This window comes from Scomber japonicus, chromosome 1, assembly GCF_027409825.1.
Source record: "Scomber japonicus isolate fScoJap1 chromosome 1, fScoJap1.pri, whole genome shotgun sequence".
Lineage (NCBI taxonomy): Eukaryota > Metazoa > Chordata > Actinopteri > Scombriformes > Scombridae > Scomber > Scomber japonicus.
In genome coordinates this window covers 23,748,534-23,771,956 of record NC_070578.1, presented here as the reverse complement: position 1 = coordinate 23,771,956, position 23,423 = coordinate 23,748,534, and the positions used below count along the sequence as shown (strand labels likewise).

Genomic DNA, 23,423 nt, shown 5'->3' with positions numbered 1-23,423 from the left:
TTCTGTTATATATAATTATGAAATTCTCAGTGATTACTGTTTCAGTGCACTGATGTCATTTTATATATGTCATTTATTTATGCCTCCATCACATATATTTGTGTTTGTTCAAGTGTTTGAGGGATGCAAAAACTGTACAAATATGTATATATTCTGTATAAGATAATCAATATTGAATATCATAATTGTTTTACTCCCTACTATCAGTATCAGCATCGGCCCCGAAATTCCAGTATTGGTCAAGCTCTAATTAGGACAGATTTACTACACTACAATGAAATAACAATCCTTTATCCTTATAAACGTGGTGGCAGATACCCATAATTATCTTTTGTTTCCTTCTTTTGATTGCTGTAGTTTCTGTATTTCTGTATTTGTAATTTCTGTATCATTATATGTGCTAAAGGGATTTTATATCATTTGCTGCAAGCCTTTTGAAAGATGATAAGCTGGTATGAAAAGATAACCTGCTATGCCTTTTTTTGCTGGAAACAACACAGTGCTTATGCTTTATTTATGATGCAGCACTTTGCTCCCTGCTTTTTTTTTCAGAAAATGTGTAAACTTTGTCCACATTGAGCCGACAGCTGTCAGTCTCAGTAAGCAAGAAATCAAACTTGTAAGCCTCGCTGGCAGCTTTTTCCTGTCTTTAATGAGAAGTTTTCATATCTCTCTCACCCCCCTCTCTTTTTCAATTTCCCTGTCTTTGATAGGCGAGCCATACAGGAATGCGCTCCTACATTTACAATAAGAACTCTGTGATTGGCTCACAGGCAGAACACTGCGGGATGCGGACATATTTCTTCAGTGCGGACACACAGGAGGACATGAATGGCTGGATCCGGGCCATGAACCAGGCTGCGCTGATGCAGCAGAGCCACACCATAAAGAGGTTGGTCTTTCTCTATGGAGTAGCATTCACTTCTCCTATTGGTTGAGCTTCTAATAGTAATTACATCTTGCCTCCCATAAAATACAGCGATCTTTGTGAACTGGATGTGTCTTAATATTGATAAATAAAATAAAATAAATACAATAAAGCTGGTCATTAAATTATTCTTGTGCATGTAGTATGCTTGTCTATCATATTTATAGGTTTTGACACTCAAACCCCCAGTGCTGCACTGCAGTATTTATTGTCTCTTTTCAAGGCCCCTGTTTTAATATCAGTTTCATTACTGAATATTTGCTCCCTTTTCTTGCCTTCGCAGCTTTATTTTAACAGTGTGAGCAGTTTAACACAGCAGGCCCAGCCCTGTCCGTCTGTTCTGGGACACTTAGATGTTTGTAAGTGTGTGCTCGTCCATGTGTGCGTGTGTGCGTGTGTATGTGTGTGTTTGTGCTGCATCTGGGTCTGGTATAGATGAGGGTTATTGCAGCCTTATGCCAGCTGAGCGCAGGCCTTACTCAAGAGATGTTATACTGCAGAACATGTTTCTGCAGCTGTAATCATTATGTACAAGGCAGATTTGTGGGCATACTGTATATATTTTGTGTTATATTCACAATCTGGAGCAGAAATAATCTGCAATACAGTCTGATACTCTGTCACCATCTGTGGTAAATGCATTACAAAATGTATGTAGACATCTGAGATCTGCCGCATAGCTTGGATGCTCTGTGCAATAATGCCACCTAGAGGCAAATATTACTCAGAATTCCTAACAGTTTTGTTTTTGGAAAGCACTCAGCATCCCACATGGCAGTCATAGTTTGGTTGCATTACTAATACAAAATTGTCCACATTAGTATAGAATAATAACAAAAGCACTTAATTTTCCACCAAGTCTTGTATAGAATAAAAGATAAAAATGCCCCTTTTGATACTGAACCTCCCTTACTTAGGAACTTAGGAATTATTTCCATAGAATTCACAAAACGTTCAGGGTGTGTGTTTAATCATGTCTTGCTCCCTTGAGTGGGAAATGGATTCATTAGTTTAAACATAAAACCTAACAAATTGCAAGTCTTATCATCTTAGCACATTGAGAGGACAGGCTGGTTATCCCAAGCTATTTGATGAAGACAAAGTGAGTGTCATCTTTGTTCTCTGAGGATTTATTCTGTATGGCTTCTCAAGCTAGAGCTCTATACTCCTTCATTCATCCCTTTGGAAAAATATAAAAAAGCATACTAATGCAAAAGTTATTGTATAGCTCCCTGTGGTTTCTTTCCTTAGAGACACTTTGTAATGAATCTGACCATATGCAGAAGTGTCTCTGTAAATTGATTGTGAAATTACCTTCAGGATCAATTAATTAATTAATTAATTAATTAAATGCCAATTGTGGTTTGCTATAATCTGTTTAAGGCTGTTTAATCCGTATTATAAGAATAATGCTACATTAGTGCTGTATTTCATCATAATGTACAGTCAAGAGGGGGAATGAGGTGATGGATAAATACTGTTAATTGTAGCCACGTGAGGTTAGATGAACACTTCAACCCATATCCTGTAATTTAAGATGAGCTGTATGAAGTAATTCATTGCAGTTGCTTAAATACTATGTAGTACAGAATTAAGTGTTGTTAATGTACTGTATGTTCAATCATCCCATCTCACTTTTTTCACAGAGAGGTGGAAAAGCCAGAGAAGGTTGTGCAGCAGGCAGTTCCCCAGACCAATCATGTCCACATCACTCAGAACTCATCTCAATCGGAAAGCCTTCGGAGGACAGACAGAGAGGAACCTCAGGATAATGGTATCCGACTGGCTCATGGAGATGAGGTGAGGTATGGGTTAGAAATCCAAGGAAGACCCAGCCAGCTAGCCACAGCGGAAAGGGTTGAGAGACTTTCTCCAGAGTCTACCCACAAAAACGGCCAGCAGACTGTAATTCAAGTGACTCTGCCACCAGAACAGAATGGAAATCTCGTCTATCAGAGGGGCTTTGTTTCCCGGGCAGACACTGAGAAACACGTGCAGAGGAAAACTACACTGGCTCAGGTGGAGCATTGGGTCAAAGTTCAAAAGGGGGACCCATCAAAGAGGTCAGTTCAACTTCATGCCGTCACATTTCACTATAAAGGTTGATGAAAAAAAAGAATAAATGTCTCCCTCTAGTGGTTCATATGAGGTTTTGTAGCTTGACTTGCCTTTGTGTGTGGTTTATTTTTTTATGAAATACATACAGATATGAAATCCTTGATACAGTACAAAGGATTTCCATATGTCTTTCTGTTTCAGTTCTCCTTCTGCGGAGTACAACCTCCCTCGGCGGACTCCTCCCTTAAAGCCCAAAGCCAGCACAGCTGATGCCTATCAGTCATTGCCAAAGTCTCCCCGTCTCCCATCTGGCAGCAACTCTCCTACAGCAACATGTAACTTGCCCAGTGACTACAAGTATGCCCATGACCGGCTAAGCCACTTCCGTATGTCCACTGATGAACGCATGGCTACCAAGGAGGGAATGGTGTGGCAGCTGTACGAGTGGCAGCAGCGGCAGCAGTTCCGCCATGGCAGCCCCACAGCTCCTATCTACACCGGCCCTAATTTTTCAGACTCCTCATCTTTTAGAGTTACTGTGGAGATGCCACGTTCCATCTCTGTGCCCCCATCGCCTTGTGAAGTCCCACCATCAATCCCATCCTTCAAACCCCTGTCCCCCCACAGGCCACACACCCCTTCAGACAGACGGACAGTCAGGCCCCTGGATGAAGTGGCACCCGGAGACAGCACAAGATCCAGCTCCCCTGGCCATATTTGTGCCCATCTTTCTCAGGTATGACACTTAGATGGGGAGGAGAGGCACTGTATTGAAGGGTCGTAGGGTCCCCTGGTGGCCTAGACATTAAAACGCATATCATATACTGAGATTACAACTTCACATACAGCCTGATCAAAAAGAGAGACATTATTGGTCAGTATTGGTCAATATAAAATGATCAAAAAACAAGATGAAACCACCAAAATAATCCTTTGGAAGTATTTTTAATTTATCTTAAGGCTATAGCTTATACTTTTATGCTATAGAACAGACATAATTGGTTTCACACATACAAAAGAGACGCATTATTTCACCAGCTGAGCTAACATATTCCTTCATTATGATAAACATGGCCAGAAGATTATTCTATTTAGCAGAGTAAACGCAGTCTCAGTTTCTTAGAATCATCCATCTGACACAAAATTAGTCACCAGAAATAAAAAATGCAGAACACACTAAATGAACTTGAACTGGATGAGTGCTATAGAGTATGGATATTGTTTGTGTGTCAACATATCTCCTTACTGTCTGTGGTATCCTCCAATTGACAAAGTGGTTAGTTTTAAAGGGTGGTAGTAGTTCTGTAACTACTGTAGAATAACATGGCCTTGCCTAGTGATTCCTAAACTTCTTGTGACCATATGTTTACAAGCCTATGACTATTTGTTGTAATTAACTAAGGTGTTACTGCATATGAAACATTTTTATACATAAAACATCATTAATATGAATTTCACCTAAATCTAACATCTTAGAATTATATTAAAATTGTACAATAAATATGGTATGAACCTTCAGTCAATATTATATCTATGTTTTATATATATATATATGTTGTTGCTGATTGTTGAACCTCAGATTTCTGTACTGGAATAATGCACCCCATCTCTTTGGCCAATGTGTGCTGTGATAGATCTGGTCCACCTCAATTCTGCACAGGATAAACAGGTATAGATGATGGATGGATGGATAGATGGTAGTCCCACCCTTCATGAATTTATGTGCTGATACTCAGTCATTGGTGCTTTAACACACTGTACTACTGTCACACTGTGAGTGTCAGTAGCCTGTCATTGGTATGGGACAGAAGTAAAAACTCATGTCTCAAATCAAAACTTGACAAAGGTCTCATTCTCACAGTAGCTTTGGATAGTGGATTAGAGGTATCTCTTGATGTTGACAGGAAGGATGTTGTGAGCTCACATGGATACCATGGGAAGATTAGCATGAGAAGCATGAGAAGGCCCCAACTTCTCAGCGCATGCACTTTGATGCTCATGTGAATCATTCACAGATTCACACAGCCCACGCCCAGGCCCACTCCACAGGTGGTGTGACCATGTATGAGTAAAAGCTTGCTTGTCCACCGTCTTAGTGCTCAGACAGCACCACCAACGCCACAGGAGACGGAGCGAGAGGCCGTTCAGTCATCCACACCCTGTGCTGTCTCCCTACCACACCCTCCACATGTGAAAAGATCTCCCTCCAAACCCTCACCACAGTTGCCAACACACACAAGTCCCATAACCAACCCGCTGGCCTTACACAAGTAAACAAAGTGTCACAAATGCTCTGTTCCATCCATCACTCACTCGAGTGTCAAGACACTAATTATAACCATAAAATAGAGTGATGCACAATTATGGAAAACTATTTAAAAGAACATACATTTTTAACAAAGGCAGCCACAGTGACTGTGCAAGAGAGCAGTGTTTATGGGCACTAAATTTAGTCGGCAGATGAACTTAGTTTTGGTGCACCAAGCATCTTTGAGGCTGATGCTTTCTGGCTGGAGTGCATTTAAGTAATAGCGATATATGTATACCTCAGTGGAATATCATTAAGAAGTATGTTTTATTAGCAGCTAATCCAATTTGCCCAGGGCTTCTCAGCACCCTATAAACATCTCTACTGTATCTCAGACATCAGCAGCGGTCTCTTTCTTCTGATCTCGCATTTAAATAAAAAACCTATTATACAGCAAAAAAAAATGGCATGGGAATCTCAAAGGGAATGGCTTACAGTGCTTCTCTTGCTGGTAGCAAACAAATGTTATTTTAAGAAAGCAGGTTTAGTATAATTTATGTGTAGTTAATTAAATCTCTTGTTGTTTGTGTCCTTTTAAGGTTCTGTAGGTTCTAGTTTTTCGCTAATTCTGTGTGTTAAGCAAAAATGTCAAATTTTCCAAGCCCTGTAGCATCTTAAACTCAGGGCACACCTTGTTTCAAATAAGAGTAGGGGTGATGAAACGGAGAAAGGGATAGATGGGGGAAAAAAGTGCTGTGTAGTCAAATTTGTTTGCAGACTTGGAGGCAACGGTTTAACTTTGAGTCAGTGTTGATACTGTGGTCTCTTTCAACAACTATTGAAGATAACTTCTGTGAATTAGACATTCTGTTTGATTTAACTCCATAAGATCTGTAATAACATGTTGATGAATTTTGTCTCTCCACAGACCGCCCAAATAGAGAGAAGGTCCATGCCAGCCATGGGCTACATCACACACACTGTCAGTGCGCCCAGCTTACATGGAAAAACGGTATGATCCTCTATATGACACTGAGCACATAACGTGGCTGCGTTTTAAAAGATATATGAAGGATTCATTTTCAAGTAATCTAGGATAGGCAATCCATAAGTGTGAACAGAAATATCTTAGTCAAAATTTTCATTATTAAGGCTCATCTCGGTGACAGTACACAATCTATAATCTAGAGCTGATTGAGATGGACGATTTTGTGACATTTGAAATTGGTGTCATTTTTAGGCCATCTGATATATTAGTGTTAGTGTGAGTTCTGATAGCCCCTATCTCCAGAAAACAGCAATCAATCATCCTCTCATATCAGGCTCCATAGATCTAGCTCTAGCTTTCACATAATAGAGACAGAAGTGTACTGGCCTTTCTCTACCATTTGGCTCTCTCCGCTGCTGAAGCCCAGCCACTGTACTGCCCAGATGGTTTTTAAGTATTTTTTCTCATCCCTCTGTGCTTTCACTGGCCTCTGGCCCCTAAAACTGGGCTTGGCTACAGCCAGAGGAGCTGACTCTGCTCCTCATTCAGCTTCGGAGGCACCAGGCCAAGATGGCTGGTGTGCATAGCCCCAGTGATGCGTTCGCTCACCTGCAGCACCACCAGCACAACGGCCTTCTAGGCCCCAGCATGCAGGTCAGGGGCCCTTGTATATCCCTAATCTCCTCTTCAGCACATTGCAACCCCAGCCAGTGCATTGTGGTTCCCCCTCTCCCCAGCCAATCCCATACATTCCTTCCCTGTCATTCATAAGACTGTTGGTGTTGCTTGGGTGTTTTGTTTATTCAACCATTTTGGCATGGGCTGCATTGCACTTTATAGACTGTGCAAAGTGCATTTTAGTTATACAATAGTATTTATTGTTAGTCACATTTATCCACTTTGTTCAAAACTTGGAAAAGCTTTCAGAGGTTTGTGGTATTCTATTTTGTAAAAAGTAAAATGCCATATTTGAAGCATGTTGCTTGTCAAATGTGCCTGTATTTTATATTTTCCTTTGTCTGATAGCTGTGTAACCTTCAACAGCCACATTAAGGAACACACCATGAATATAGCACATTTGTGTCTATATTTCTGTGTGCTCTGATAAATCTCTCACTCTTGGTATTATTGTTTTGAATCAGCCACAAGGCCACAGCCTCCCTCATGAGCCTTTGCACAAACAGTGCATTGCTGTCAGACTAACAGACCAGAGTGAAGCTGCAACGGTGATCGTTAATAACAACTGCACCCAGTTTTTAACATCTGACCATTCTCTGGCCATTTTCAATGCACATAAAGAAGAGTAAACACGCAATTTAACCACACATCATGCACAAGACCTGTGCTGCTCAGTTGTGTATGAGGTCAAACCTGAGACACTGGTCCAGTCAAAAATTACATGATTACTTTTTTAGTTTGGTTTTGCAAACTGTAGATAAAAATACAGAGATAGAAGTGAGCAATAATTGAGATCAAATAAAGTTAACTCCGTAAACCCCAAACAACAGATAAAGGCCTAAGGAGTAATTTGGTCACCCATTATCCTTTGCAGCTTCATTTCATATGAATTATGTCTTGAATGATTGATGATTTATTGCTGCTCATTTAAAGGCTGATGATACTTACATACAACTGAAGAAGGACCTGGAGTATCTAGATCTGAAGGTGGGCCCCAACAAAGTAAATGCCACTTTATCTTACTCATCCTCTCCTCCATCTCCCTTCTCTGAATTGCAGTCTTGCTCTCCTGCTGCCTATTCCAACATCTGCCTCCCTGTTTCCCTTTTCCTGTCTTTTCTTTGTTCTGTGCTGTGCTTTCTAGTATCTTGTTGCAATGGAATTAACATGTTCTAACTGTCTTCTTTTCGTTAATTTCCCATTTGCGGATAACATGAGATAGTTCAACACACAGTCCAATGTGACCGACATAAACTTGTAATAAGAATTGGCTTCTTCGCTGTTAGTTTAGTCATCCTGATATTTAGTATGTGACAATGTTCTCAAATGGATTGTACTTTTCTTTCAGCTGTGTAATGCAGTTAAGTCAGCCTAAAACATGATGTAACAATGATGTTAAGCTTATCCTAATGGGAATTGAAGTTTTTATTAGTAAATGACTGAATTTCTACAAAGTGAGTCATGTGAACTCCAATTCCTATGTGGGCATCACAAATATTTGAGTAACATGTCTCATGTCTTTAGCAAGCTATTGGCTTTTGCAGTATATATCCCATTTACACCTGCGCAAAGCATTTGACCCGAAATGATTTGTATGTGTAACACCATAATGTACTGATTAGATTTTTTTGTTTTGTTTTAATGGAGAAAGGTCATCTAGCGAGGTACAGTACATTCTGTAACACCTCTCCATTTCCTGTTTTAAAACAGATCCAAAGAATTGACCCGATGATCGTTTCAATACACAATGTGTTTGAAAACTCCACTCCAAGTTTTGGGTACTGTTTGAATGTAAGGATGGTGTGCATACAAAGTGAAAAAGACCATTCCACTGCTTTACAAATGGAATGTGATGCATCCCTGGAAATTACGCAGGATTTTGCACATGAATACCTTGATCCAATCATTCACTGTGTGATACTCCAGACACTGCTATGAGATTTGAGATGATGGGAAGGAAGTCGTCATGCCAAAAGGCTTCCACTGCTTTCCTGCATGCAATTAAGCATCACTGAATGTGCTAAATGTTTGTTTGACATCCAGTTTATTCGCTTTTGTTATGCTTGTTAGAGAATAAGTGACGACCCAGTAGTGCTCCTTGAGAAATGTACTGGCACTGTGATTGTGGTATGACACTGACAACTTACATTGTAGGGTCTCTAGTTTGATGGTGGTAAACTGGCTGAAATGGATCATAACAGAAGCAGTGTGTGTTTCATTAGTACTCCAGCAATTTAGTGTTACACTCTCTTAAAGCTAGGGGTACTTGTGAGAGACAGATTTAAGATGGTCAAAACTGATATGGCAGATTATTAACTATGACAGAATGATTCATTTAACTCAATGGCTGACTTTGAATGCCCACATCTTTCAAACCTGATGTCCCCACTCCATAACACAGACTTTTTATTTGAAAGTTGTAGTCCCACGCCAAAATATCATGGTGCTTACGTCAATGAATTTCCCAGACTGGACAAAGCCCCTTCCAGAACCACAGAGTACATTATAGAACTGTTCTCACAGCCTGTGTTGTTGTATTCCCCATGAAAAGCTAACTAACTTTGACATGTAAAATTGGTGGAATGTCTCTTTTAGTAGAGTCTCCCATTTGCACTGGTTCACAGCACTGTGCTGGCTGTGGTGATTTCCATGTGGGTGTGTTAAAAATATTCCAACCACACTTTTAAGCTTCATATGCTACTAACTGTGACAGAGAGACAAATGTCTTTGATATCATCTGAATGGATAGGATGCACAGATTGGCAGTACCTATAATCATATACTGATAGAATAAGAAAAAGCATTATGAAGGATTAGCTCACTGCTAACTACATCAGATTACAGATAAAATATTAGTTCATGTAGTAAGGATTTGTAGTAGTGATACTGTAAATCACTAAAACAGAAAAATAAAAAGAGAAAATATATTGACTTGTACTTACTGTAAAGTCATTAAACCCTCTTAAGATATATTCCATGTCCATTTAAGGATATAATACTAAAGTACATGTCCTAAAATTACAAAGAATGGAAACAAGAGCTCTAAACTTCTGAACATGATGATAGCTTTTCCCACCTACATGCTGTTCAAATCTTTCATACAGTTCTGCTGAATAATATAATGCATCTTCTGCTGCTATCACAACACATAAATACAGTAGGCATAATCAATAATCAATCGGGCTAAATGTAACATGAAATTGGTTAATAAAAAAAGTAAGTGTTTTTCCTCAGATTCCAGTAGTGAAATATAATTTTACAGCTCTCTTCACTTGTGTTGAACTGTGATGAGTTTTGTCATCAGTGGCTGAGATGTTTGGTACACTGACAACATACGCAGCTCATTATTTTTAATGACCCCCACCTTTTCAGTCTCTTACCGCTGGCTTTGTTCACACTGTCACTGCTGTTTCTGCCAGCACTCACTGTTTTACCACACCAACATGAAGCTAGAAGCCTTGACACGGTGGAGCATTTCAACATCGAGACAGTGAAATTAAGATTTCTGTAGTATTAACCTGAAAATATTCCAACACAAACCAAGATTTATAATATTTCAGAAAGCATATCATCCCTCAGGGTCCATATGAGGGGCTTGGTTGTTCACAGTATTTAGCAACCAACAAAAAAAAACAGCTTTGGGGTTTTTTGGGCTTTCCCCAAACTAGAAAAACCCAAAGATGTAGACGCTGTCTTTGCATAAATGTTTTTGCTCTGCTTCTGCACAAATTTTCGTTATACCAGCTCTTGCTCTTGCTCATCTTCATTATTTTTTTCTACTGTACGTCCATCTGGCTTGATTTGTCAAGCAGTGTCACTGTTTATTGTTCACAAAAAAAAAAGCAATGCAAACGTTTTATTTTCTTTGTGGTTGTTGGGAATTTCAGGTTACTGGACGTGAAAGCCTAAAAAAAGAATCATCAAGGCCTGTGAAAATAGCAGAGAGTGATGCTGATGTAAGTGAATCATTATGTTCTCAGGGCTGAAAGAGACTGTTTGATAAGCACCCTGTTTATCTGTCTCTGTCTTTTCTTTAAGATCTCCATTTCTGTCTTCTTACAATCCACTACAGAGAAGCAGCCAACTTTGGTGTGACTTAGCTGTGTGTGTTTTGTGTGGTTTGTGTGTGTGTTCCTAAGTTGTGGTAAATAGAGGCTGTGCAGGGAAGGGAACGTATGTACATTGCAACACTGTGGGGACACCCATCCACGCTGCACAGTGAGGGCCTGAGAGTATCGACCACAGCTTTTATTTTCCTCCCTGCAATTTAAAGGGAAAAATACATGTAATGGGAGTTTTAGATGTTGAGCTGTTAAATTTTTCAGTTTGATTTGCCTGATCCTGCTTTTCTCATTCTTTGTTTTCTGCTGAATAGAGGTAAATAAGATGGATGTCCTGGCTTTTCATCATTAGCATTGTTCCACTTTAACAATTTATAAGAATTTGCCAGTAAATTTGTCTGAACAATGAATATTTCATGCAATTAAAAACAACAATATACAGCAGCAAAATAAAAACAGCTTAATTATTAATTGAACAGAATGATAAATAGATCTGAGAAAAAAATGCACTGTGTGAGAAAGACTCTGAACTTGGCAGTCTTATGTTGTTTTCATAAACACATAACCCATTTCTGGGAAAACAAATCTGTCACTCTCAATAAACACGGTTTTCTCCAAAAGTGAATTTGAAAATATGGATTTTTGATTACGATTACTCATAATGGGCATTACCAGATCTCGCCCCCAAACTAGACAGTATAGAGCCTTTTGATATTTCTCACTGCACTGATGAGAGGAATTCCTCTGGGCTTTTCACATAGATGAGGCTTATTGACATATTTATAGACAGCCCAGACTACAGTAGACAATCAATTCGTCTTATCTGTCTGTGTTGTTAGAATATAGTTCAACAAAGACAAATAGTGAGCAGTCTTCCTCTGTAGTACACAGATACTGTGTCTCATCAGCCCTGTGACTGTTTAATCTCCTTCCTGTCTTATTATGATTTATTATTAGAGTCTAACAAAGGATGTTAAAAATGAGAAGTAGATGCAAATGTTCTTCCCTGTTTACTTTTAGACTGAATTTTCCCTTTTTAAAAAAAACTCTCTCTCTTTAGGTGAAACTAAGTCGACTGTGTGAACAAGACAAGATTCTGCAGGAGCTAGAGGCCACAATACGCACTTTGAAGGAAGACAAGGTTTTTGTTTCATACATAGCACTTTTTTCATATTCACAGTATTTAAATGTGTGTTTTTGACTGTATTGGTGTGGTCCATCTTATTATGATGGTGTCTTTCATGTCCCTATCTAGGACAAGCTGGAGTCAGTGCTGGATGTTTCCCACCAGCAGATGGAGCAGTACAAAGACCAACCAGCCCATGCTGAGAAGATCGCCTACCAGCAGAAGTTACTACAGGAAGATGTTGTGCACATCAGAGCTGAAATATCCAAAGTGTCCACAGTGAGACCCCCTCTCCCACCCCCCACCCACCCACCGCAACCTTCAATCAAACATTGCAGACGACTTCCTTTACTATTTCCTCTACTGCATACATTGTATTGCGTTATATTTTTATTGGCTGAAAACAAGATGTTCACTTCTATTTTTAGTTGTTCTCTTTTGATGGTTTCGTAAACTGGCAACAGTGTTTCAGGTTGACTCTGACTATCAAAATGAGTGCTTGGGGACCAAACTGGGGCCCAAGAAGAAACTCATAACTCATAACTACAGTTGTCAGCCACTCTGGAAAATGCTTAGGTCAAACATATTTAAGATATTCAGTTTAAGATAAGAAAAAGGTGACCAGGTTCAACAGAATAGAACAATAATCATATATGTGTAATTTCCACTGTCAAGACTTTTCCTGCCACATTCATTTTGTTCAAAAATGTGTGACTTTCATATTGAGTAATCATTACGATTAAAAAGGCTTCCTGTGACAAAACATAATATGACTCAAATAACTCATGACACCTGCTCTCTACTACTCCCTTCTGCTTCTCACTACACATGCACATACTGTAAGTTTAAAGGGAGATGATTACAGTATCTGAAAGCTGCTTCTTGTCTTATTATAACACAGCGTGCGTTCTGTTCTGTAGGAGATGGAGAACGCATGGAATGAGTACAACCGGCTGGAGAGAGACGTGGACTGGCTGAAGTCAGCCCTGCAGGGACAGATGAACCGCAGTGATCTCTCTCAGGTCTGTGGTTCAGTGATCTCTGTTCACACACACACACACACACACACACACACACACACACACACACACACACACACACACACACACACACACACACACACACACACACACACACACACACACACACAACTAATTCATTCTCAGGGATGGGTGTGTGTGGGAATGTGAGTGCTGAGTTCATTATACACAGATAAAGTGTCTCTTCAGAGAGGATTGTGCATCACTTTCAAATTTGAAACTTTAGTATGGCAAAAGAGATGACTTATTATTAAAAGTAATTATACAGAATGAGCAAATGAAAATGTGTTATCTGTGTTTGTGCCTATGGATATCCATTATTTGTTTCTCTGTGAGCAGCAAGAGAAAGTCCAGATCAGGAAAGAGTTGTGGAGGATTGAGGATGTTATCGCAGGCCTCAGCAGCAGTAAAGCCAACTACAAAGTCACTATCTCCTCTGTGACTAACCCAGGTGAGACAAGTGCTACGCCTACACAGAAGTCTGACACAGACAGTTTCATGTGTACCACGCTAATCATGTTTGCTTTTCTATGTAATGCAGCTCAACCACGTGGTCATGCTATACAGACTTTAAGTCCTTAATGTTATAGTCAGTGCTAATGCCTTCTACATTTCCCATGAGAAAAGAAAGCACTGTCCTTAGAGTGTGCGTGTATTCATTTTTGTTTACACTGACTTCCCCAGAGAGGAAATTTGTGCCTTCAGTGTCGGTGTCATCAGTGCCTTCTGTATCTGGAAGCCCATCCATTATGGAGATGAGATTGTCCCAGCAGCAGCAGAGCAGCCCCCACCTCAGCCCCAGTAGCCATAACCCCACAACCCCCACCCTTTCCTCCAGCCTCAGCCAGCAGCCCTTGCACCACTCTACAACCATCACCACTGGGCCTAAATGGGTGAGTGACCCATGCTACAGTACAGAAATAAAATTCAACTGGTTCATACAAAATGAAGGGTGTGTATGAACATGCAGTCTTCATACTTGTAGATTTAAAAAAACATTTTTTTACAGTACACTATTTCCTGCTGTGTGACAGTTTGTGTGATGATCACACGATTATTTGTGATACCTTAAGGAAAGCTTTCTTCCAGTTCAGTGTTTACATCTACATCTTTTTTCAGTTGTACATATACATGGCTGCCACTAGCATTTATTTTCATTTATTATTGTTGATTTTATTTTATTTATTAGCTGTTTAGTTAATAAAATGTAAGAAAATAGTGAGAAATACCAATTTCACAAAAAGTCCAAGGTGATATCTTTAAATCTTCAAATTACTTTCTTTGCAAAAATATTCAAGACGCCCAATATTCCATTTACAGTGATGTTATATAGAGAAAACCAACAAAAGCCTCACAGCAGAAAAGCTTAAGCTGTAAGTGTTTGGGTTTCTGTTTTGTTTTGTTTTTTTGGTAATTCAATTAAATCATTTTTTTATCAAAATATTTGTTAAATAATGTTATGTTAATTAACAAATCAATGAATCAACAAATTGTTTCTGCTCTAGCTACATATAGCTCTCCTTTTCTGATATGTATTAGTTTATTGTAAAGAACTGAAGAAAAACAGAGGGTTTTAATATAGGAGTCTACAAATCTGACAGTGTAGAGGTGACAGGAAATGAGGGTAGAGAGATGAGATTACATGCTTTCCCAACTGGAGTTAAACTAGAAAAACGTGGAGTCTTAAACCCATACTCCAGCAATACGCCCCAATTCATTGGTGCTTTATGGCTTTTATGAAAGCTTGATGTCACATTTAAAGCTTTTATCAGTTAGTTGTTCTATTGTAGGGTGAGGAAGATGTGCCTCCCAGACCTCCTCTACCTCAGCTCTACAGTCCTGATGAGCATCCTCCTGCTGTGCCACCGCTGCCCAGGGAGACAACGGTCATCAGACACACATCTGTACGTGGCCTCAAACGACAGTCAGATGAACGCAAGAGGGATAGAGAGATAGGCCAGTACCCTAATGGAGACAGTAAGGTACATATCTGTCTAGTTTTTGTATGCGCTGTTTAAATTATCTAAATTTCCATTCACATCGGTGCATAATTTCTGTCTGTGTATCTCAGGTGGAACTTAGGCCTTTCCTGAGCGATCCTGAGCTTATGGGTGCTGGAGACGGCTCCAGCCACATCAGTGTAGCAGGATCAGGACACGATGGAGGTTACCAGACATTACCTAGCCGAGGTAAGTGGACATGGGCACCAGTAGAGCTGATTTAGCTTTAGCATATTTACCACTTTAAGGGTCTGATTTACTAAGATCCCAAATAGTGGTTACTAAATTGCGTGCACAGTGCAATAGATTGCGTGTTTTGTTTGCGTGCGTTTTGCAGGTGATCTACTAAGAATAACTGTGTAAATGAAAACAGGTGCAACAGGGTGGAGACAGCAGTATTTAAATGAGGGTTTTGCGTGTCTGAATGGAGAGTTTGGACGAGCAGAAAGCTGCAAGTGCAAAATGAAATGTGATCAGGTTCTAGTGGAAGAGGTTAACAAATATATTGAGTTATAACAAAAACAAATATTACCAGAAAAAACGACATGTGGGAGAGTATTTATGACAAAGTCAATTCTGTCATTGTGCCTCCGTCTCCTCCTCTCCACAGTGACAATAGTCATCTGAGTGCAGTGCTGGTTAATACCTGCCCTTCAAACCTATTATTTATAATCGCAGTTAGCGTCAGAAAAATTACCTTCAAGTTTAGTAAATCACAATGCCCGTGCTAAATAAGATATTTGCATTTTCTCCTCCCTGTATTTTGCACACTGTTGTTAAAATGCCCCACATTGCATATTCATTATGGCAAATGTACTAAATGGATAGCGCATACTATCTGGCAAACCTCAGTGCGCCGCGTTAGTAAATCAGCTTGCATATTTTCTGCGGGTGATGTCAAGTTGCATACATTTTTACACACATAAACCTTTACTAAATCAGGCCCTAAATGTTTAAACTAGCACCTCACACATAAAGCCCACCCACCAAGATTTTTTTTTCACTATGATGCCAAGTTAAAAATTGTGTTCTTTCATTTTTGGCTTCCCCTCAGGAGTGGCTGGCTCCACACTAAGAATGAATCAGTCTTCAAGCATCTCCTCTTATGTGACCCTTCGAAGAGCAGTTTCAGCTGCAGGCATGAAGGTGGGGCTCAGAATTAAACTAAAATAATCAAATAGTAAAGAGTGATTCAAAATTGGGTATCTTAATCAGTGGAGAGACAACACAGATGGAGTAATAACTGATTTTCTTCATGATATCAATAAAATTCTTCTGTTCTGTATGTATTTCCAGAAAAAAATCCATTATTTAGAAACAATTTATGTTTTTAAGTATTTCTGATTTTTTTATGGTGACAGATTTTGGTAAAATGCATCATCAACTTTGATCTTAATTTGAGAACTTTGTTATGATATACATATAAAGACATATAATAAAGACTCATATTTAATTATTGTCCTACTAATAACCAACTACTACATGTATTAAATTTGTTATACATAAGTATTGTTCTGGAGAAGAAAGATAAGCATCTGTGGGATTGATCACTTTTTTACACAGTTGTTATACATTCTGCCTCTGATTCTTTATGTATGTTAACTGTAAGTTGTTTCAGTTGTGAAAACTTCATTGTGTGCTGTGATTCCTCTTTGTTGCTTTAGCCTCTTTTTTTGGTTTGGTTGTTTTTCTTTTCTTTTCTTTGCCTTCTGCGGCACCTTTGTGGTTTATTATCAACTACTCTTATTCCTTCCACTTCTCTCAGGAGAGACCAAAAAGTGCCTTGGAGCGTCTGTATTCTGGGGACCCGGCGCAGCAGCACCAGAGCGGGAAGATGAGTGCCGATGAGCAGCTGGAGAGGATGAAGAGGCACCAGAAGGCTCTCGTTCGGCAGCGCAAGCGTACCCTGAGCCACGGAGACCGCCAAGCATCTTCATCGTCGCGGCCCTCGTCCGCATCCTCACGCCCGCTTTCAGCAGACTTGGGATCAGTATGTTACTAGAGCAGCATCACATGTCACATTCTCACGCATGACGACAACCAAACAGAGAGTGGCGATCTATTTACAGTAGTAATACATGCCTTTACTCAGTGCAGATGATCTTCTCTTTTACTGACATTTGATAGTAATACAGTAAATTAGTGCAGTATGGTAATTCACTATGTGGCTTTAACTGTATGTTGTTATGAGGCATACATACGTTTTTTAACATTTCCTGCTTCACAGACTGTAGCACAAAATGAGTGAAATGGTTTATGATACTTGTATAATTGTTAAAACACGTTTAATAATTCAAATGAATTACATTTACACTGAATAGGAGTTCTTCTTGTTTTTCTTGATCAAAATCTTTATAAATGATATATTGTCAAACATAGATAACACACTAATTACCTCAGACACAGGCCTTCATGCATCTGCCCCTCACACTCATCCATTTCTAGATTTTTTTTTACATTATTCTCTGTTATAGACCCTAACATTTCCTCACCCATCCTCTCACCTCTCTATTACCATGCTGTTGGCTTCCTGTGACTGGCTTGCACTTTCAGAATAACAACTGTTGTCCCTCTTGTAGATACTAAATGTGTTTCATTATCTTTAGACAGCCCATTTTCTGTGTGTTTTCATGTGGGTGTGGATGTGTGTGAGAGAGAGAAAGAAAGAGAGAGATCAAGTGCCTATGGGTTTTCTACAATACTGACCAAAACATCAACACACTGAGCAATGCCTATTTAAATTTACTCATTCCAACCTCATCATAACTTCTTTGCTTGCTGGATTTTCATGACTTGAAAGAAGATGAAGATGTTTGTAAATTGGGGCCTGTTGTAGTTCCCAGCCGCTGTAGGAAGAAGAATTCCCTTTTATTTAGACAATACTAGTGTATGACATCCATTTCATATCAAAACATTGGTAAAGTGATATCAGTGTTTGCTCAGTGTTTTTTTATCTGCTAATTAATCTTTAGTTTTAAGATTTCAATTGTGAATGTTTGCAAATAAATAAACATTATTTCCTAATGAACTCATATTGCCATGTTTTTCATTTATTCTGTTTCTTTCTCTGAATGCATACATATAGTGTATGTGGTTCTGTTTGGTGAAAGTCATCATTATGAGCGACGTGATCTTTCCTGTTTGTTTCAGTGGTGTTTTGCTGTCCTACTTATCACTGTTGTAGATAATTTACAGCATGCTGTGATTTGAGAGTTTTCAATTTCATATAAGCATGCATACTCATATGCATGTTCCCTTTATTATTATTTTTTTCTTTTTCACACCTGTACACACACAGACACACTCTCTGCAGTCTTTAAAATCATGGTAGGATACAAGCGATAACTAGTGTGTTGTACAGTGCTTGTTACATGGGATTCGTGTGAAGGCAAGTGAAATACTTTAACATTTACTCGTTAAAGGAGACAACTTGTCAGCATCCTGCAATTTGTTTCACAGTGTTGTGTTTTTTTCTTGTCTGTGTTGTCCAGTGGAAGAGAGAGCAGGAGTTTGACCTGCAGTTACTCGAGAGGGCTGTTCAGGGGGAGGAGGCTCAGGCAGTTAGGAGCGTTCAAGGGGAGGAAAGGCCGCCCGAACACAAAGAGAGACCTCGCTCACACTCTGACGAATGGCTGACCTTCCGCTCCATGCCCACAACCCCTCCCACCCATGAGGTTGACCTGGAACCACTAGAATATGACCTGGACCTAAACAAAGAGGTACATTAAGTTATCTTTGTTCCAGTGAAGGAACATGGAGTTTATGTCAACACCAAAATACAAGAAATTACTTTGAGCTGATCACCTTAGCCACATAAGGGAGTACCTATAACATTATTAAATCCTGCTCACATAAAAAGGATTTATTTCCTAAGTTTAGAGTATGTGTTGACTGGTGTTTACTCTGTGAGGTAGAAACATGACGCAGAAGAAAACAGACAGACATCTGATATTATTTAAAATCTCTTCATTAAAATACCATAGCTGTCAGTAGCTTTCAGCCCCCATAAGCTGCTTCATTCCTCCTGGTCCGTGTTGTTAGAGCTGCTCTTTTTTGCAGTTTCAGCCAAGTAGCTAAATATCTAAGAGCAGGCTCTCCCTTTATAGTGAACTAGTGAGCTAAATCTTTCTTATATCCTTCTGTGTCCTTCAGCTCATCCTTACCCATCCATCTATTTATCACTACAGGATCATAAACTATATCTGTAAAATGTTTTGTGGATTCTCACTGCTATTTCTTACAAATTTGAACATTTTCTCAACTCAGAAATCATCACTTGGATGGCTTAAAAGAACGAATGATTGTAAAGCAGCTTAGATCGTGTGTGGACTTGAGAAAACCCTTACCATATCTGTTTTTGTATAGCTTTCTAAACCTCAGAAGGTGTTGATCCCAGAGCGATATGTGGATTCAGAGCCTGAGGAGCCCCTCAGTCCCCAGGAGGTGGAGGATCGCCATCGTAAGGTGGAACGCATCAAGAGCATCTTAGCGAAGTCAAGGTAAATATAATTTAAAAAGTAAATTTGTCTTTAAGTGTTGCTGTTAAATGATTGATTCTGGAGTGGCTGATCTTGTAGTTTGCCAAACAAATGTGGTTCAAGCTGTATGTTAGTTACCATTCTCCACACAGAAATTTTGCTTGAACAAAGGGCTAAATTCCCACCAGCTTCAAGCTACTGTATTAAAACTAACTCTTGTCTGTGTGCTCCTTGTAGGTGGTAATGTAGAAAGAAAATGCTATTAGCTCAATAAATGCATTATGCCATTATTACCAATGCATTATGTTTCCTTAATTTAGTTTTTTATATCTATGTGCATGGTGCAGTGTGCAAAACCTAACACCGACACTGACTGCGGACAAGCCGGAGGTGGGGCTGGTGGCACTTGACTCGGCTCTGCAGGAGCAAGAGAGGATCATCACCATGTCGTACGCTCTGGCCTCGGAAGCATCCCTCAAAAGCAAACTGGTCACAGGTTGGTTGTTCATATCAGTGGAATAAAATCACACTTCATTTGACCCAGTGCTTGTTGTAGGTTATAGGTGTTTGCTTTATAGAGGAGTGAAAAAAATCTAGTTTCCATCATCATTATTCCACAGAAATACTTACAGAAATAATAATTACTGTATTCGCAAAAAAAAAAAAAAAGAAAAAAAGGAAAGGAAGCAGAGCTGACAGTATTAGTAAAAACTTTCCCGGCATCAAATTGACATCTTTTGGTTGAAGAAGGGATAAAGAGAGGGAAGTAGCCTTTCAAGAATGCTGGATTGATGGTATGGAGATGAGAAGGGCATAAGGTGCAGAGTCAAGCAATAAGGCTGTTCATTTCCTAATAACTGAACATTATTCCTTATTAGAAGCTCAGATAGTCTCTAATTGCAATCCGTGTAGAATCTTTCAGACAGGGGAGGAATCGCTTGATGAGGCCATTTTGTGTGCTGATCAATGACCCAGTCAAACTCTACTCTCCTTCTGCATACCATTGATGCTTCTTTGAACCTAGCTCTGAACCTGCATAAAAGACACTGCGCTCACTTTTCATCTCTTTCATACTCTACAGCAGGCAGGCAAGTTCATTTTCACTGTAGCTGCAGCAGATTGTCAGTCTGTCTGCCTCGCTCTCTCTCTCACATACACACACACACACATACACACACACACACATACACACACACGCACATACATATGTCACACACAGTAACACTCAAGCTGTCAGAGTGTGTGGAAGCTTAATATGCACTGTGAGGCAAAGTCAACAATTATAACATTATTTCCAGCATTGAGAAATGTCAGAGAATATAACTGGTGGCATCTTGTCAGTGGAGAATGAATCAATGACTTTCTCTCCCTTTGGTGTTAAAGTAATCCCTGAATTAAAAGAAGAGCCTTTTTTCACAGTATTATGCATGAGACTCTTCAATAATGCCAGCATAAAAGAAAGTATATGCAGCACCTCAATTGCATGCAGTATATATTAAAAAGCAGTTTTTGATTGTTGGATTTCTTATTCTAAATAGTTAAATAATTTGGTGTTTTGTAATTACTTGTGTGAAATACTGAAAAGAATCTCATTTTGAGCTGGCAAAATTAAATACAAAATATTAATGACCTACGCAAAGACGTAGTTGTGCATCTTCAACCATTAATTGCTTTTTTTTCTTTGTTAAACTGATGAGATGTTCAAAAGATGAAAAACTAGGCTCATATCAAACACACACACACACACACACACACACACACACACACACACACACACACACACACACACACACATACTATCACAATTACTTTCTGGTTTTCAAATACCTTCAACTCATGGAAAAAAACTGGAAGCAGAACAAATGTATACTTATTACCTGTAATCACATTGATTTGAAAGAATCTGCATGTATTACTTTTATTTGATTAATGTTATTTAATTTGAAATGATAATTGATTAATTGAATTTTATGTCAATTGACTAATCAATATAATAGTCTCAGCTATTCCTATAATACCTCTGTATTGTTGTTGCATTCCACCATAATGGGCAATGCTGCAGTGCGATGAGCAGGATGATTTTAATGCTGCATTAGATTTGCAGAAACTTTATATCAATATAATGATACATTTCTATTTGTTAGGTATTTAATTTGCTAATTTGCTGAATAAATTTAAAAAAAGACTTTTCTATCTGGTTATTTTAACTAAAAAAAAGTTTATAAACTGAATTTCCAGAAAAAATATTGATACTGACATATAAAACTAATCTAATCCATGTTTCCCACATACATTAATCACTGCCATACAGTAGTTGTGTCTTCTTTTTAAAGACCGTGTGTGGTGCACATCCAGTTCTAGCCTTCACCTGCGGCCTTAAAGGTGGACATCTGACTGACACCTGACTAACCAATTAGTAACCAATGTCACTTTCTCCCTTTTTCTCTTTTCCCTCTGTCCTCTCCTCTGTAGTTTCACCAGTTTCACAGACCCCCCCTCCTCCTCCTCCTCCTCCTCCTCCACCCCCTCCTCCTCCTCCACCTCCTCCTCTCCCTCCTGTATCTCTGGCACCTCCCTCTCCTCTAAGCAACGGAATTCACTACACGTTTGTCTAATCCGAAAAATAAAGTAAGGCCTAACTGCATGTTTTACTGTGCTAATGTTTATGTGGCCTCTAATTCTCTCTAACAAGGAGCTCTGGTGTGCTTTGCACCTCACTGCATGCTTACTCCTCTGTTGTGATTGTAGGAAACACATCTTGTCTAGGTTGGAGAAGCTCTGCCTCTGTTCCCATTATAATCAAAACAAACATCTGCAGGCAGTCTGTTCATCCCACTGTGATAATTGTGTGTAAATTGTTTTTTTTTTCTTTCGTTTTTTTTTTGTATCACTGCCAAAATATTTATGGATGGTTGAGGAAAGAAAGGGCTCAAACGAACATGACTGTTTGTAGCATTGTGTATAATTAACAAAAGAGACACCTTTTGATTTAGCACCTTGACAGTTCAGCAGTCAGCACAGCTGCATCCTACAGCACCAATTAGCCCCCATCTGTACTCTAGCAGCGAGAAGTCAGAAAAAAAACTACATATCACTGTTGCTACTGTAATTGCAAAAAGAAGGCTTGTGTCATTTTACCATCTTATTTAAAACTTAAATGCATCAGCCAAACTGACAGAGATTTGATTACTAAATATATATGATTACAAACCCTCCATTGACTATGTGTATATATATATATATATATATATATATATATATATACACACAAACATTTATGTGATGTACATGGGCAGACACAATTCATATGTTGCTAACTGAATGTACGCATACCACAGAGTAAGAAAGCATCCGTCTATAGTAGTTGTATTGGCCTTTGAACCTTCTATTATAATGCAGCTTTCATGCCGTAATAGAAGAAGTTCTGCAGCGCTGTCATCCCACACTTACATCTGCTCGACGGGCTGTGATGTTTAGTTGTTTTTTAAAAGTGTGCTTTTCCACTGTGTCCACTGCTAAAGATCAGACTCTGAATTTAATATCTGGATTTCTTATTTCATGTAGCAATTGCAGAACTACAGCAGAGATCACTAAACTGTAGAGTATCTGCATGAGCCATCAGCTATTTATTTACTGAGAATTCGCATATTGAGGAAGAGTATGTGGGACTTTCATCTCTCAGCACATCATATAGAGCGTACTGTTCACTCATTATTCTATATATGAATTACAGTATATTGCTTTCATATCTGTGTGGTAGATAATTATTGCCATTGCACTGTTAATCTATCACTCTGTTGTGCACGGGCCCCTGCTTG

The 23,423-nt window shown here is 39.1% G+C and overlaps 1 protein-coding gene across 1 annotated transcript in view; it reads left to right on the top strand.

The window, feature by feature from the left end:
* The window catches only part of plekha7b (pleckstrin homology domain containing, family A member 7b), a 75,373-nt gene that overhangs the window by 50,418 nt on the left and 1,532 nt on the right, over window positions 1-23,423 (top strand). Inside the window, exons 9-28 of the mRNA XM_053324547.1 lie at window positions 714-892; window positions 2,575-2,991; window positions 3,188-3,722; window positions 6,163-6,246; window positions 6,742-6,876; window positions 7,834-7,887; window positions 8,611-8,691; window positions 10,788-10,856; window positions 12,022-12,102; window positions 12,217-12,366; window positions 13,008-13,109; window positions 13,467-13,578; window positions 13,812-14,020; window positions 14,918-15,109; window positions 15,199-15,316; window positions 16,182-16,273; window positions 16,893-17,117; window positions 18,619-18,846; window positions 19,493-19,626; window positions 19,953-20,101. Coding sequence (XP_053180522.1) covers window positions 714-892; window positions 2,575-2,991; window positions 3,188-3,722; window positions 6,163-6,246; window positions 6,742-6,876; window positions 7,834-7,887; window positions 8,611-8,691; window positions 10,788-10,856; window positions 12,022-12,102; window positions 12,217-12,366; window positions 13,008-13,109; window positions 13,467-13,578; window positions 13,812-14,020; window positions 14,918-15,109; window positions 15,199-15,316; window positions 16,182-16,273; window positions 16,893-17,117; window positions 18,619-18,846; window positions 19,493-19,626; window positions 19,953-20,101 — 3,346 coding nt within the window. The remainder of the gene's footprint in view (window positions 1-713; window positions 893-2,574; window positions 2,992-3,187; window positions 3,723-6,162; window positions 6,247-6,741; window positions 6,877-7,833; window positions 7,888-8,610; window positions 8,692-10,787; window positions 10,857-12,021; window positions 12,103-12,216; window positions 12,367-13,007; window positions 13,110-13,466; window positions 13,579-13,811; window positions 14,021-14,917; window positions 15,110-15,198; window positions 15,317-16,181; window positions 16,274-16,892; window positions 17,118-18,618; window positions 18,847-19,492; window positions 19,627-19,952; window positions 20,102-23,423) is intronic.